This window comes from Coregonus lavaretus (genome assembly GCF_964263955.1).
Source record: "Coregonus lavaretus genome assembly, chromosome: 34".
Taxonomy (NCBI): Eukaryota; Metazoa; Chordata; class Actinopteri; order Salmoniformes; family Salmonidae; genus Coregonus; species Coregonus lavaretus.
In genome coordinates this window covers 6,796,393-6,812,880 of record NC_140021.1, presented here as the reverse complement: position 1 = coordinate 6,812,880, position 16,488 = coordinate 6,796,393, and the positions used below count along the sequence as shown (strand labels likewise).

Genomic DNA, 16,488 nt, shown 5'->3' with positions numbered 1-16,488 from the left:
TCATATTTAATCTGGATGTTTTCTTGTGGGAGTTGTGGGTTTTTGTTCCGTTTCGGTCAGTGTACCGTGGACTTCATTGAGTCGTCTTTTGTTTTGTAGTTCGATAACGTTTAATTAATAAAGTCATGTTTCTTGGACACGCTGCGCCTTGGTCATACTTAGACGACATAGACGACCGTGACAGAAAAACCCACCATAATAGGACCAAGCAGCGTGTCAAGCGGCAACAGGACCCAGCTCCAAAGGATTCATGGACATGGGGGGAGATACTGGCTGGAGAGGGTCCTTGGGCACAACCGGGAGAATATCGCCGCCCTCGTGAAGAGCTGGAGGCAGCTAAAGCCGAGAGGAGGCGGTATGAGGAGGCAGCACGGAGTCAAGGCTGGAAGCCCGTGGGTACTACCCAAAAATTTCTTGGGGGGGGGGCTTAAAGGGAGTGTGGCGAAGTCAGGTAGGAGACCTGCGCCTACTCCCTGGACTTACCGTGGAGAGCGAGAGTACGGGCAGACACCGTGTTACGCAGTAGAGCGCATGGTGTCTCCTGTACGCAGGCATAGCCCGGTTCGGTACATTCCAGCTCCACGTATCGGCCGGGTTAGAGTGAGCGTTGAGCCAGATGTCATGAAGCCGGCCCAACGCATCCGGCTACCAGTGCGTCTTCTCGGGCCGGCGTACATGGCACCAGCCTTACGCATGGTGTTCCCGGTTCGCCCCCATAGGCCGGTGCGGGTTATTCCACCTCCCCGTACTGGTCGGGCGACGGGGAGCATCAACCCGGGTAAGGTTGGGCAGGCTCAGTGCTCAAGGGGGCCAGTAAGCCTGCACGGTCCGGTATTTCCGGCGCCACCTCCCCGCTCCAGCCCAGTACCACCAGTGCCTACACCACGCACCAAGCCTCCTGTGTGTTCCCCGAGTCCTGTGCGTCCTGTTGCTGCTCTCCGCACTAGGCCTTATGTGCGTCCCCAGGGTCCAGCATGCCCTGTTCCTTCTCCCCGCACTAGGCTTTATGTGCGTTCCCAGGGTCCAGCATGCCCTGTTGCTTCTCCCCGCACTAGCCCTGAGATGCGTGTCCTCAGCCCGGTACCTCCAGTTCCGGCACCACGCACCAGGCCTACGGTGCGCCTCAGACGGCCAGAGTCTGCCGTCTGCCCAACGGGGCCTGAACTGCCCGTCTGCCCAAAGGCGCTTGAACTGGCCGTCTGGACTGAGCCTGCAAAGCCGCCCGTCTGCCATGAGCCTTCAGAGCCGTCCGCCAGACCGGAGCCGCTAGAGCCTTCCGCCAGACAGGATCAGCCAGAGCCTTCCGCCAGACAGGATCCGCCAGAGCCAGCCAGCCAGGATCCGCCATTGAGTCCGGTGCTGTCCCTTAGCCCGGTGCTGCCCCTTATCCTGGTGCTGCCCCTTAGTCCGGTACTGCCCCTTAGTCCGGTGCTGCCCCTTAGTCCGGTGCTGCCATTTAGTCCGGTGCCGCCCCTTAATCCAGTGGGGTTTAGTTGGGGGGTGGTCATGTGGAGGAGGCTACGGAAGCAGATAGTGACTAAGGTGGGGTGGGGACCACGACCAGGGCCAGAACCGCCACCGTGGACAGACGCCCACCCAGACCCTCCCCTAGACTGTATGCTGGTGCGCCCGGAGTTCGCACCTTTAGGGGGGGGTACTGTGACACTCTGGCTCCGGGACTTTTGTATTTGAGCCAGGGTGTATTTTGTTTTGTTGGGTTTTGGTTTGGTTATGTTGGGTTTGGGTGTATTTCTAGGTTTGCCTTTCTGTTGGGTTCATTTCTAGGTTTGGTCTATGACTCCCAATCGGAGGTAACGAGTGTCAGCTGTCGGCTCGTTATCTCTGATTGGGAGCCATATTTAATCTGAATGTTTTCTTGTGGGAGTTGTGGGTTTTTGTTCCGTTTCGGTCAGTGTACCGTGGACTTCATTGAGTCGTCTTTTGTTTTGTAGTTCGATAACGTTTAATTAATAAAGTCATGTTTCTTGGACACGCTGCGCCTTGGTCATACTTAGACGACATAGACGACCGTGACAGATTGGAGTCCACCTGTGGTAAATTCAATTGATTGGACATGATTTGGAAAGGCACACACCTGTCTATATAAGGTCCCATAGTTTACAGTGCATGTCAGAGCAAAAACCAAGCCATGAGGTCGAAGGAATTGTCCGTAGAGCTCCGAGACAGGATTGTGTCAAGGCACAGATCTGGGGAAGGGTACCAAAATATTTCTGCCGTGTTGAAGGTCCCCAAGAACACAGTGGCCTCCATCATTCTTAAATGGAATAAGTTTGGAACCACCAAGACTCTTCCTAGAGCTGGCCGCCAGGCCAAACTGAGCAATCGGGGGAGAAGGGCCTTGGTCAGAGAGGTGACCAAGAACCCGATGGTCACTCTGACAGAGCTCCAGAGTTCCTCTGTGGAGATGGGAGAACCTTCCAGAAGGACAACCATCTCTGCAGCACTCCACCAATCAGGCCTTTAAGGTAGAGTGGCCAGACGGAAGTCACTCCTCAGTAAAAGGCACATGACAGCCTGCTTGGAGTTTGCCAAAAGGCACCTAAAAGACTCTCAGACCAAAGAAACAAGATTCTCTGGTCTGATGAAACCAATATTGAACTCTTTGGCCTGAATGCCAAGCGTCATGTCTGGAGGAAACCTGGCACCATCCCTACGGTGAAGCATGGTGGTGGCAGCATCATCCTGTGGGGATTTTTTTCAGCGGCAGGGACTGGGAGACTAGTCAGGATCGAGGGAAAGATGAACAGAGCAAAGTACAGAGAGATCCTTGATGAAAACCTGCCCAGAGCGCTCAGGACCTCAGACTGGGGCGAAGGTTCACCTTCCAACAGGACAACGACCCTAAGCACACAGCCAAGACAACGCAGGAGTGGCTTCGGGACAAATCTCTGAAAGTCCTTGAGTGGCCCAGCCAGAACCTGGACTTGAACCTGATCGAACATCTCTGGAGAGACCTGAAAATAGCTGTGCAGCTTGAGAGGATCTGCAGAGAAGAATGGGAGAAACTCCCCAAATACAGGTGTGCCAAGCTTGTAGCGTCATACCCAAGAAGCCTTAAGGCTGTAATCGCTGCCAAAGGCGCTTCAACAAAAGTACTGAGTAAAGGGTCTGAATACTTATGGAAATGTGATATTTATGTTTTCTAGTTGCTATACAAAAAAAATCAAAAATCTGTTTTTGCTTTGTAATTATGGGGTCTTGTGTGTAGATTGATGAGGGGGGAAAACAATTTAATCAATTTTAGAATAAGGCTGTAACGTAACAAAATGTGGAACATTTCAGGGGTCTGAATACTTTCCAAAAGCACTTTTACAAAAAATATATGGGGGATTGGAAATGATGTAGACAATTACCTTGATGGAAGCAACAATCTATCTATAATATTAAAACTGATCTAACCCCTAAAAATAAATACACTACCAGTCAATACACACCTACTCATTCAATGGTTTTTCTTTCTTTTCTAAAATGTTTGACATTGTAGAATAATAGTGAAGACATCAAACTATGAAATAACACATATGGAATCATGTAGTAACCAAAAAAGTGTTCAACAAATCAAAATATATTTTGCACACTCTTGGTATTATTATTATTATTATTATTATTATCTTTATTATTCACGATTCATTCAGGACTATCCGTAATCATGGTAGCAGCCACATTAATGTAGAAGTGTTTAGAAACATATTACATTTACATTTGACATTTTAGTCATTTAGGAGAAGCTCTTATCCAGAGCGACTTACAGTTAGTGAGTGCATACATTTTCATACATATTCTATTCTTATTTACAATAAAAGTGACTCCAAAATGACACACTACATTATAAGTGAATTTGTCCCAACACTTTTGGTCCCCTAAAATGGGGGGACTATGTACATAAAGTGCTGTAATTTCTAAATGATTAATCTGATGTGGATGAAAATACCCTCAAATTAAAGCCAACAGTCTGTCCCTCATATGCATTGTATTATTTCAAATCCAATGTGCTGGAGTATAGAGCCAAAACACCAAAACATTTGTGGCTGTCCCAATACTTTAGGAGCTCACTGTATATCAAGTCAATCAAAGTGTGACACTCTGGCTCTATGGACTTTGAGAATTGAGCCAGGGTTGTTCATTTTCATGTGTTTGGGTGTATTTCATTTGGTGGTGTTGGGGATGGGTGAGTTTCATTTTGTTTGTGTCTATGGTGATTGGTCTGTGACTCCCAATCGGAGGTAACGAGTGTCAGCTGTCGGCTCGTTATCTCTGATTGGGAGCCATATATATTCTGTGTGTTTTCTCCTTTGTTTTGTGGGTTATTGTTTCTGTTAGTGTGTTTCAGTATTTTGAACTTCACGTATCGTCATTTGTTGTTTTCTTCGTGGTTGCTTTAATTAATAAAGTCATCATGTTCACTCGCAACGCTGCGCATTGGTCCGCTCCTTCAGACGATCGTGACAGAATAACCCACCCCAAAAGGACCAAGCAGCGTAACAAGCGGCAACAGGACCTACCTACACAGGAGTTATGGACGCCTCCTAAGGTCGGGACATGGGAAGAGTTATTGGACGGAAAGGATCCTTGGGCACAACCGGGAGAATATCGCCTCCCTCGTGAAGAGCTGGAGGCAGCCAAAGCCGAGAGGAGGTGGTACGAGGAGGCAGCGCGAAGGCGAGGCTGGAAGCCCGTGGAAGAGAGGCAACCCCAAGAAATTTTTTGGGGGGGGCACATGGCTTGGGCAGCTGGGCAGCAGGAGGCTGCCACAGGGAGAAAAGGAGAGAAGGCTAACGGAGTACGGGAGCCATTGGCGAGTGGAAGGAGGGAAGTTGTTGTGGCACGGCATGAGAGACTGAAGTGTGTTACCAGTCCGGTCCGGCCCGTTCCTGATCCGCAGTTAAGGCCATTGGTGTGTGTTCCCGGTATGGACCGGCCTGTTCCTACTCCACGCACCAGGTCCACGATGTGCGTCGCCAGCCGGCCAGAGTCTGCCGTCTGCCCTAGGGCGTCTGAACTGCCCGTCTGCCAAGCGCTGCATAAGCCGCCCGTCTGTACTGAGCCTGCAAAGCCGTCCGTCTGCCAGGAGCCTTCAGAGCCTTCCGCCAGACAGGAGCCGCTAGAGCCTTCCGCCAGACAGAATCATACACCTGCTATGGAATCAGCAGGAGCCGACGCAGCCCATACTAGACTGGAAGCTCGGGTTCGGGACCAGAAAGAGCAGCTCCTGCGGATGGGAGCCGCCCTGCTGGAGGTGATGACTGCAATCCGAGGCTGGGGTCCGCCTCCACCGCCAGCCTCCCAGCCAGCACCATCAGCCAGCCATGGGCAGCCAGATCCGTCAGCCAGCCATGAGCAGCCAGATCCGTCAGCCAGCCATGGGCAGCCAGATCCGTCAGCCAGCCATGAGCAGCCAGATCCGTCAGCCAGCCATGAGCAGCCAGACCCGTCAGCCAGCCATGAGCAGCCAGACCCGTCAGCCAGCCATGAGCAGCCAGATCCGTCAGCCAGCCATGAGCAGCCAGATCCGTCAGCCAGCCATGAGCAGCCAGATCCGTCAGCCAGCCATGAGCAGCCAGATCCGTCAGCCAGCCATGAGCAGCCAGATCCGTCAGCCAGCCATGAGCAGCCAGATCCGTCAGCCAGCCATGAGCAGCCAGATCCGTCAGCCAGCCATGAGCAGCCAGATCCGTCAGCCAGCCATGAGCAGCCAGATCCTTCAGCCAGCCATGAGCAGCCAGATCCGTCAGCCAGCCATGAGCAGCCAGATCCGTTAGCCAGCCATGAGCAGCCAGATCCGTCAGCCAGCCATGAGCAGCCAGATCCGTCAGCCAGCCAGGATCCGCCAGAGCCGTCCAGCCAGGATCCGCCAGAGCCGTCCAGCCAGGATCCGCCAGAGCCGTCTAGCCAGGATCCGCCAGAGCCGTCCAGCCAGGATCCGCCAGAGCCGTCCAGCCGGGATCCGCCAGAGCCGTCTAGCCGGGATCCGCCAGAGCCGTCCAGCCGGGATCCGCCAGAGCCGTCCAGCCGGGATCCGCCAGAGCCGTCCCGCCAGGATCCGCCAGAGCCGTCCCGCCAGGATCCGCCAGAGCCGTCCCGCCAGGATCCGCCAGAGCCGTCCCGCCAGGATCCGCCAGAGCCGTCCAGCCAGGATCCGCCAGAGCCGTCCAGCCAGGATCCGCCAGAGCCGTCCAGCCAGGATCCGCCAGAGCCGTCCCGCCAGGATCCGCCAGAGCCGTCCCGCCAGGATCCGCCAGAGCCGTCCCGCCAGGATCCGCCAGAGCCGTCCAGCCAGGATCCGCCAGAGCCGTCCAGCCAGGATCCGCCAGAGCCGTCCCGCCAGGATCCGCCAGAGCCGTCCCGCCAGGATCCGCCAGAGCCAGCCAGCCAGGATCCGCCATCTAGTCAGGTGATGCCCCTTAGCCCGGTGCTGCCCCTTAGTCCGGTGCTGCCCTTTAGCCCGGTGCTGCCCCTTAGTCCGGTGCTGCCCCTGAGTCCGGTGCCGCCCCTTAGCCCGGTGCCGCCCCTTAGTCCTGTACTGCCCTTTAGTCCGGTACTGCCCCGTAGTCCGGTGCAGCCCCTTAGTCCGGTGCTGTCCCTTAGCCCGGTGCTGCCCCTTATCCCGGTGCTGCCCCTTATCCCGGTGCTGCCCCTTAGGCCGATGCTGCCCCTTAGTCCGGTGTTGCCCCTTAGTCCAGGTGGGGTTAGTTGGAGGGTGGTCATTGGGAGGAGGCTACCGAAGCAGGTTGTGACTGTGGTGGGGTGGGGATCACGACCGGGGCCAGAGCCGCCACCATGGACAGACGCCCACCCAGACCCTCCCCTAGTCCTGATGTTGGTGCGCCCGGAGTTCGCACCTTTAGGGGGGGGTACTGTGACACTCTGGCTCTATGGACTTTGAGAATTGAGCCAGGGTTGTTCATTTTCATGTGTTTGGGTGTATTTCATTTGGTGGTGTTGGGGATGGGTGAGTTTCATTTTGTTTGTGTCTATGGTGATTGGTCTGTGACTCCCAATCGGAGGTAACGAGTGTCAGCTGTCGGCTTGTTATCTCTGATTGGGAGCCATATATATTCTGTGTGTTTTCTCCTTTGTTTTGTGGGTTATTGTTTCTGTTAGTCTGTATCAGTAGTTGAACTTCACGTATCGTCATTTGTTGTTTTCTTCGTGGTTGCTTTAATTAATAAAGTCATCATGTTCACTCGCAACGCTGCGCATTGGTCCGCTCCTTCAGACGATCGTGACACAAAGAAAAGACCAACTTTGGAGGAGACTACCAGGTTTGTGACAGAATGTTCATAGCAACACCTTTTCATGGTCCTTTTAGACTTGCAAACTCACTGAGGTAAAAAGATCCCCTTCAGTGACTGAATAATCCTCAGGGTTTGAGTGTTACTGTTGGATTAATGAACAATATATATGGTCGGCTGTGCTTGCAATGTATCAAAGGCTTTGGCCAATGTGTTGTTGTTTTTTACCCACACAAGGAAGTTAATGTATTAACTTTTAACCATGCGGAGACACCGCCCATTTTACATTTACCAACAGCAACACTCAGAGAAACAGGGCACTGTATCAAAAATCAAGTGTGTAATCTGTTTGTTGCTTATACTGAACTGTATGCGCAAAATTAAATGCCATTTTATAGGACGATGAAGTTGATTATCAAATATAGGTCATTTTATTTCTTTAGCATGTCACTGCTGCACTGAGACAACTAGAGTATAGAAACTCTCCATGCTATCTATAGGGCAACTTACCTGCAGAAGTTAATGCAAACTTTGTCTTGGATGGAGATCACTGAGAACTTGGATGGTTCCTTTCCTCCAGTACACACTGCCATGTTGCTGTTAAAAAGGAAAATTATGAAATAGAATAAATGTGTTGCCTGACTGTATTCAAAATACAAAATGGAACACTTTAATATATTACTATCACTAACACACCTGGCCACTCCCAGGAAGGCCAGGAGAGAAGTCAAATCCTGCATTCTTCATCTTGCCAAGGATCAGGTCAAGTGCCTAGGAAATCACCATGGAATTCCTCAGTTACAAATCACATGACTAAAACACGATTGGCTCTGCCAATGGCATCCCTAATTACATGTGGATTCCACTTGAATCCGATGTTGACGACTTTTGATTCAAAGCATTGTGTATTTCTGCTGAAGATAGCAGTGAAGAGAGATAATTACATATCTTTCCAAAATATGAATTATCTGCAGTTTAATAATATTAGTTTAATAAATCTTTACAGTTTCAGGCAGTGTAATCGATTTGTTACAACACGTTTGGTGATCTTCCTGTTATAGGCCATACCTTTGAACTCAACTGAATAACAGTTTAGAGGTGAGTAATGGACAACTTCAGCTATGTAATGGTTTGAACAGAGTGAACTGAGCTGAGCAAACAGTAGTACTTGTGCACTATTCATGGTGCACTTCACTACTACCTTAACCCACATGACCACAGGAGAAGTGACAGTAAGCCTGTCTACATGGATATGGACCCCTCCCTGAGTCCTTGGTTTGGTTTGGTAACACAAAACATCCAAAACAATATGGAGTGCTCATATTTCTCTCTTCAGTTCATTGTTGTTTTACCTGAATTCTGCACATTGTTCCGGTGGACAACATTGAGGTTCCCATCAACAGCAACCACCTTCAGCTGAACACAACAATGGGGAAATGGGTTGAGTGAGCAGCTACAGTAAATTAAACATGTTAGTTATGAATAAACATTAAACTGTTTGGCTCCAAGTCCAAAATCCAGAATGGGTGAAGAAAAAGTCAATCAAATGTAGTGAATGAACAGACCTAAATAAGTTGCCTACTGTCTCGCCCTGACCTATATAACTCTAGTTAGTTTGGTCAGGGTGTGAATATCATGTGTGTGTTTTTTCTATGAGGGGATTCTATGTTTGTATTTCTATGTTTGGCCGGGTGTGATTCCCAATCAGAGGCAGCTGTCGCTCGTTGTCTCTGATTGGGGATCATACTTAGGCAGCCAGTTTTCCTGCCTGGGTTGTGGGATCTTGTTAGTGCTCGGTGAGTTTGGCTTGTTAGTGTATAGCCTTCCGACGTCACGTTTCGTAACCTTTTGTATGTTTATTCAGTTTAATAAACATGTATGCATTTCACGCTGCGCCTTGGTCTGACCTGTTCTTCAACGACCGTGACACCTACTAAATCTTGGCAGTCAAATAATAGTGGCACACATGAATGGGTTATTTGAGAGACTCAAGTTTTCAAGATAAACAAAGCTACAATAATGTAGCTTCTGATTCGTTGTTTTATCTCCTCTTCCGTGTTTACACAAAGATACGCATGCGTAGGAAGTATTGCACACACAACGACGTAATATGCATGCATTATAATCAAGACTAGTCATAATAGTCCTACCTGTTGAGTGCTGAAATCAAACCCCAGGTAAAATGAATCGGTGGACGCAGTCAACACGTCCCAGCAACTGAAAAAGTGTGTGCGAGCAAGGAGGCTTACAAACCTGACTCAGTTACACCAGCTCTGTCAGAAGGAATGGGCCAAAATTCACCCAACTTATTGTAGGAAGCTTGTGGAAGGCTACCCGAAACGTTTGACCCAAGCTAAACAATTTAAAGGCAATGCTACCAAATACTAATTGAGTGTATGTAAACTTCTGACCCACTGGGAATGTGATGAAAGAAATAAAAGCTTAAATAAATCATTCTCTCTACTATTATTCTGACATTTCACATTCTTAAAATAAAGTGGTGATCCTAACTGACCTAAGACAGGGAATTTTTACTAGGATTAAATGTCAGGAATTGTGAAAAACTGAGTTTAAATGTATTTGGCTAAGGTGTACGTAAACTTCCGACTTCAACTGTATTACCTAAATTATCTAGACTACCCCGTACCCCTGCACATTGACTCGGTACCGGTACCCCTTGTATATACAGTGAGGGAAAAAAGTATTTGATCCCCTGCTGATTTTGTACGTTTGCCCACTGACAAAGACATGATCAGTCTATAATTTTAATGGTAGGTTTATTTGAACAGTGAGAGACACAATAACAACAAAAAAATCCAGAAAAACGCATGTCAAAAATGTTATAAATTGATTTGCATTTTTATTTTATTTATTTGTATTTAACCTATATTTAACCAGGTAAGCCAGTTGAGAACAAGTTCTCATTTACAACTGCGACCTGGCCAAGATAAAAACAACAACAAAGAGTTACAACAAAACATAAAGTCAAAAATACAACATATCCTTATTATATTCCTCCTCTGTTCCTCTGGTGATGTAGAGATTAACCCAGGCCCTGTAGCCCCCAGTATCAATCCTACTCCCCAGGCGCTATCATTTGTTGACTTCTGTAACCGTAAAAGCCTTGGTTTCTTGCATGTTAACATCAGAAGCATCCTCCCTAAGTTTGAGTTATTCACTGCGTTAGCACACTCCGCCAACCCTGATGTTCTAGCATTGTCTGAATCCTGGCTTAGGAAGGCCACCAAAAATTCTGAAATGTCCATCCCCAACTACAACATTTTCCATCTAGATAGAACTGCCAAAGGGGGCGGAGTTGCAATCTACTGTAGAGATAGCCTGCAGAGCTCTATCATACTATCCAGGTCTGTGCCCAAACAGTTTGAGCTTCTATTTCTAAAAATCCACCTTTCCAGAAATAAGTCTCTCTCTGTTGCCGCTTGCTACAGACCCCCCTCAGCCCCCAGCTGTGCCCTGGACACCATATATGAATTGATTGCCCCCCATCTATCCTCAGAGTTCGTACTGCTTGGTGACCTAAACTGGGATATGCTTAACACCACGGCCGTCCTACAATCTAAACTAGATGCCCTCAATCTCACACAAATTATCAAGGAACCTACCAGGTACAACCCTAAATCCGTAAACATGGGCACCCTCATAGATATCATCCTGACTAATTTACCCTCTAAATACACCTCCGCTGTCTTCAACCAGAATCTCAGCGTTCACTGCCTCATTGCCTGCGTCCGTAATGGGTCCGCGGTCTAACGACCACCCCTCATCACTGTCAAACGCTCCCTAAAACAATTTAGCAAGCAGGCCTTTCTAATTGACCTGGTCCGGGTATCCTGGATGGATATTGACCTCATTCCGTCAGTAGAGGATGCCTGGTTGTTCTTTAAAAGTGCTTTCCCCTCCATCTTAAATAAGCATGCCCCATTCAAAAAATTCAGAACTAAGAACAGATATAGCCCCTGGTTTACCCCAGACTTGACTGCCCTTGACCAGCACAAAAACATACTGTGGCGTACTGCATTAGCATCGAACAACCCCCGCGATATGCAACTTTTCAGGGAAGTCAGGAACCAATATACACAATCAGTTAGGAAAGCAAAGGCTAGCTTTTTCAAACAGAAATTTGCATCCTGTAGCACTAACTCCAAAAAAGTTTTGGGACACTGTAAAGTCCATGGAGAATAAGAGCACCTCCTCCCAGCTGGCCACTGCACTGAGGCTAGGAAACACTGTCACCACCGATAAATCTACGATAATCGAGAATTTCAACAAGCATTTTGCTACAGCGGCCATGCTTTCCACCTGGCTACCCCTACCCCGGCCACCAGCTCTGCACCCTTCGCTGCAACTTGCCCATGCCCCCCCCAAAAAAAATTCTGGACCCCTACAAATCAGCTGGGCTAGACAATCTAGACCCTTTCTTTCTAAAATTAGCCGCCGAAATTGTCGCAACCCCTATTACTAGCCTGTTCAACCTCTCTTTCGTATCGCCTGAGATCCCCAGAGATTGGAAAGCTGCCGCGGTCATCCGGGCCGACTCTATTCTCTGTGTATATCAATGATGTCGCTCTTGCGTTGGACAACCTGGAGAACCCGATCCATCGCTTCTCCCAAGCTGGCTAGCATCGTCGAATGCTCCTGGACCCGTGCCACGACTCCAGGCATGCGCTCCTCTCCTGCTGACTCCATGGCGGGTGTGTGATTCTGTGATGGGTGATTTAAAGGAGTCAGGCGCAGGAGGGTAAATCACAGAATACAGAATTTATTCCGGAATACAGAGTTACGCGGAAATGCGTCAAACAGTCCAGTGCGCAAAACAGGCGCACTGGAACCAAACAGGAACACGTGGAAAAGTACACCGGCAATACAAAATACACGGCGCTCAACCGAGCTACACTCTCCTCACAATAAACAATGACCCACAAGGACAAGGGGGCAGAGGGAACACTCATACAAGTACTAATGAGGGGATATGAACCAGGTGTGTGTAATCAACAAGACAAAACAAATGGAATGATGAGATGAGGAGCGGCAGTGGCGAGAAGGCCGGTGACGACAACGCCGAAGCCTGCCCGAACAAGGAGAGGTGGCAGCTTTGGAGGAAGTCGTGACAATTGATCACTTGCACTATGTACTTTTTATGTAATCTCAAATACATTCCAGGTCATTTGGTTCTGCTATTAGATGAAGCACAGTGATAACATATTAAGTTGTTGTATAAATACAAAATACCAGACATTGTATTCCCATTTGAACTTTGTTGTGCTTTTAAATGGTTGAAAGTGCAGTGAGTGGTAACACATTGGGAATTCAACAAACTTCTGGCTGTCTTTTTCAGTGGGTGAATAAAGGTTGAAATGTCATTACTCAACATTTCAACCGAAAATGATCCACTTTTCCACGTTGAAATGATGTGGTTTGCAGTGGGTGGTGTGGCGACTGGCAAGCTACAGTATACTGGGGTGCCTTCCTATTGAACGTACACACTTGATTGAGCGCTTTTGGACTGCCCAGTCGCTACTCTGCCCTTGGCTTTATTAATGTAAATCAGTACCGGCTATTCTGATTACTTTTTTTTTAAATCAAAAGTTCTCTAGCCTCACACATACAAAGAGAGAGAGAGAGAGCGAGAGAGACCCATTGGGTTCTTTAATTTGCTGTATCAGCAGCTCACTGCTTCTTTTTCAGAAACAGGAAATCCACAGGTCTCCTTGAACAATTCATGGAGGTGGGAGTGTTTTGCTTAGAAAATCACGGTGGTAGCCCTACTGATATCTTTGAAACACATGCCTTACTGCTTTAGTAAGGAGAAAGACCCATTTCACAGGCAGTAATAATGGAGCAAAGGAGTGATGTTTGAGTAGGCTTAATTGCCAAGCATTAAACTAAGGGCATATTTCCTGTGAAGGGTTTTACAGCACAGGTACACCTGCTAGATGTGTCACCCCACCACCATGTCATCCATTTATGCCACCCCTCCAAAGCAGGACTCACCCACAACTTCAACAACACTGCTGTGTCAATATACTGTGTGCCAGTGCCAAATAGTCCAAGTAAAAAGTGGGTCATTCATATGAAAAAATATGTATGCTAAATGACTAAAATGTAAAATGTAATTCAAAAGATCTTTCCAGAACATAATGTATAAACATGTAAATCAATTTAGATTATTAGGGCTACAGATAATTAAAAAAAAAGCCCACCTACTGGATTCTATAGTATGAGGACTCAAAAGTAATTTAATGTTTGTGTAGCCTAGCTTACTGTATGCATGATGTTTGGGACTTTACTTTATAATATTGTATTATATGAAGTCATACTAACCTATTCACCTATTTTACTTTATTCTATCATACAGATAAGCAGTTTTCACCTTTCACCAAAACTAGCTAAACTACACATTGTACTACTTGGTATTTTGTAAAAGAAAAGGGCAACCTTCAATTCTCTCAGTTGTTTGCACATGAATTAAACTTCAGAACAACTGTACACAGGCTACACTACACACCTACTCAGGTGCAGACAGTGCAATAGGCTATTCTGCATGCTGCAGGTAGTTAACTAGGCTAGGCTTTTCATTCTGTCAGTTGTGCGTTCTTTTGATTGGGGAAATAAACATCTAAATTGGTCATCAATGCAAACAGGATGTTGTCGTGCTGGTGCTCCTGTTGCAATTCGACGTGTTCCTGTGAACCGATAAGATCCTGGAGTCGTAGGGAAACAGCCGGAGACGTGAGTCATTTGGTTCAGGAAGAGGACCAACTCGGAATTGTCGCGGACCGAATCAGGATGAACCAGGATATTGCACTTTTGAGAGAACAGTACAACTGCACTAAAGAGAAACAAAAGCGCCAGACCCCGGTGGTTTTATTCAGACAAGGTAGGCATCGCTTTCGATGAGTGCTTTGCGTGCATGGTATGCACACAAGCAGTTTTGTTCAAAGTTTTGTCTGGCGTGTCTCCGCTAGCAACAGGTTGTTGTTACATTGTCGCCGATATTGTGAGTCCTTGGTTATTTGTTGCAACAAAGCATCTATAATGGATTTATATCATGTGAATTTGAGTAGTTTTGACCGCATTAGTCTTGGCTACTTTTGTTTGTTAGTACAAAAGCTTTTCCTGATAGTCTGCTTTGAGCAAGAAAAATGGCAGTTAGGCTATAGGTAGCCAGTAGACCTGACCTGCTTGCTTGCTTACAGCTGCGCTAGGGTCGGACAGACGTCCTGTGTAGACACCTGTGGAGCCCCTGTATGATATGAAAACATACCTAAATCCAGGGATGATAAATGCCTTGTACTTTAAATTGTCCCATTCAAATAACATTTTCTTTGTCACATGCGCCAATGGAATAAAACAGGTGTATACTTTACCATGAAATGCTTACTTATGAGCCCTTTCCCAACAATGCAGACTTAAAAAGTAAGAACATTTGCACATTGAAAATAGTAACACAATACATAACAATAACGAGGCTATATACAAGGAGTACCAGCGCAAGTCAATGTGCAAGGGTACAAATTAGTTGAGGTAATATGTACAGGAAGTCTATCCAAACCTAGTGCAGCTGTAAGCAAGCGGGTTGGATCTGCTGCATTGGCTATAGGCTTCTGGAAATGTGTGTGTGTGGTCATTTGAACATGAGCTATATTTTTGTTACAATAGCATGACTGCATCAGTAAGCACTTTTATTTTTTGCTGGAAGGTTGATTGCAAATGTCTGTACACCTGTCTGTACTTTTCCATTCTATTTCCTGACAGTATCAGCTGATGATGCAGCAGAGATCAGTGGGAAAGCCCTGGTCAATGTGGTCCTGGTCAAGCAGGAGATGAAGAGCACACCTGAGAGGAAGAGGTCGGTGTCAGAGGCTGAGATTGATTTTGTTGGGGACCTTGAGAGAACCCCATGGCACACACACTTGGGAATCCACCGACGGACCAACGGTATCATAGCACCTCATCCAAACCCCACAATCACCGGCAGCAATTCTTCGAGTTTGACTTCGCTATCTGAGGACTGTCCTGAGACGTCCAGTGACAAAGTCTTGGGGGATTCTACTTCTATCCATTCTGAAGAGTTGAGTACCAGTAACAGCATTTCAGGCTCCCGGAAGTTCTCAGCCCCAGCCGTTTTGTCCAGACAACTGAGTTTTGGGGGCCAGCGGCCGCCTCTGCTCTCCTTCAGCCCCCTTCACCACTACCCCTTCCCCCAGAGAAAAGAGCCCAAGAAGTCAGAGGCTGCCAGGAGACTTGGGATGTACTCATCATTCTGATAAGAGAGAGAGTCTGCAATAGTGCAATAGATAATGTGTTCTATGTTTCTGCATTAAAACCAATCTTGTTGAGTTGCTATAAGGACATTTGCTATACACCCATTTAAATGTAAATAATGTAATGTAAGTTGCTGTGCCTTACCCTGTATTGGACCCATATGTTAACGTTTGAGTTTCATCTCATTGGAGCCTAAATGTGTTTGATTTGAGAAGGGAATATATTTTCCCCAGTGAGTCTGCAAGACTATGTGCCACTGAACAAATATGAGGTGAAAATGACTGATTATTCTCTGGTGTGCATAGCCTATTATTGTCATACAGTAAGCTGAATCCCAGCAATCCAGATGGAATGTGCAGACAGTGTGATGATTCATTGATTTAAATATCTATGTACAGTAGGCTACTTCTAGATGCATATTGAATATTAAAAAATCCCATCAAAACTGTTTGAGTAATTTTAAAAGGTACCATGCTTCTGCAATTCTGTGTTGTCATTTGTGTCAGTCTGTCTCAAGGCAGTGGTGTGCTTTTGCACCAAACAATTGGATAAAGGTTGTGTGCACAATTTATTCTCCGTTGTTGAAGAGCCTACTGAATATTTGAGTACAAAACTTTCGAACTAACACTCACTCGCACTTGACTTTTTTCTCTACTTACTAGCTCTGACTTTGCTGATAGCTACTTTGAGGAAAGATGTACTTCCTGTGATATGAGGTTGCCACACCTAGCTATCTTAATATGAATACACTAACTGTAAGTTGCTCTGGATGGATAAGTGACTAAAATGGAAATAATTAAATTGTACATTGTCAATACAAGGATTGAAGGATTGCAATTTTGGCCTGAAACAATGCACAAGATTAGGCCTAGAGACAATGCAGCACTTTGTATTTACAGCATTCAACCATTTACATGACATTTGATTCATTTAGCGGACACTTCTCCAG

The 16,488-nt window shown here is 47.1% G+C and overlaps 1 protein-coding gene across 1 annotated transcript; it reads left to right on the top strand.

The window, feature by feature from the left end:
* Positions 1 to 13,916: 13,916 nt before the first annotated feature.
* Positions 13,917 to 16,102, top strand: LOC311108888 (uncharacterized protein C9orf152-like; the record flags this gene model as incomplete). Its single annotated transcript, XM_084151679.1, has 2 exons — positions 13,917 to 14,151; positions 15,030 to 16,102. 2 exons carry the CDS (start codon positions 13,917 to 13,919, stop codon positions 15,539 to 15,541), a joined length of 747 nt encoding a protein of 248 aa, XP_084007805.1. The 3' UTR covers positions 15,542 to 16,102.
* Positions 16,103 to 16,488: the final 386 nt, after the last annotated feature.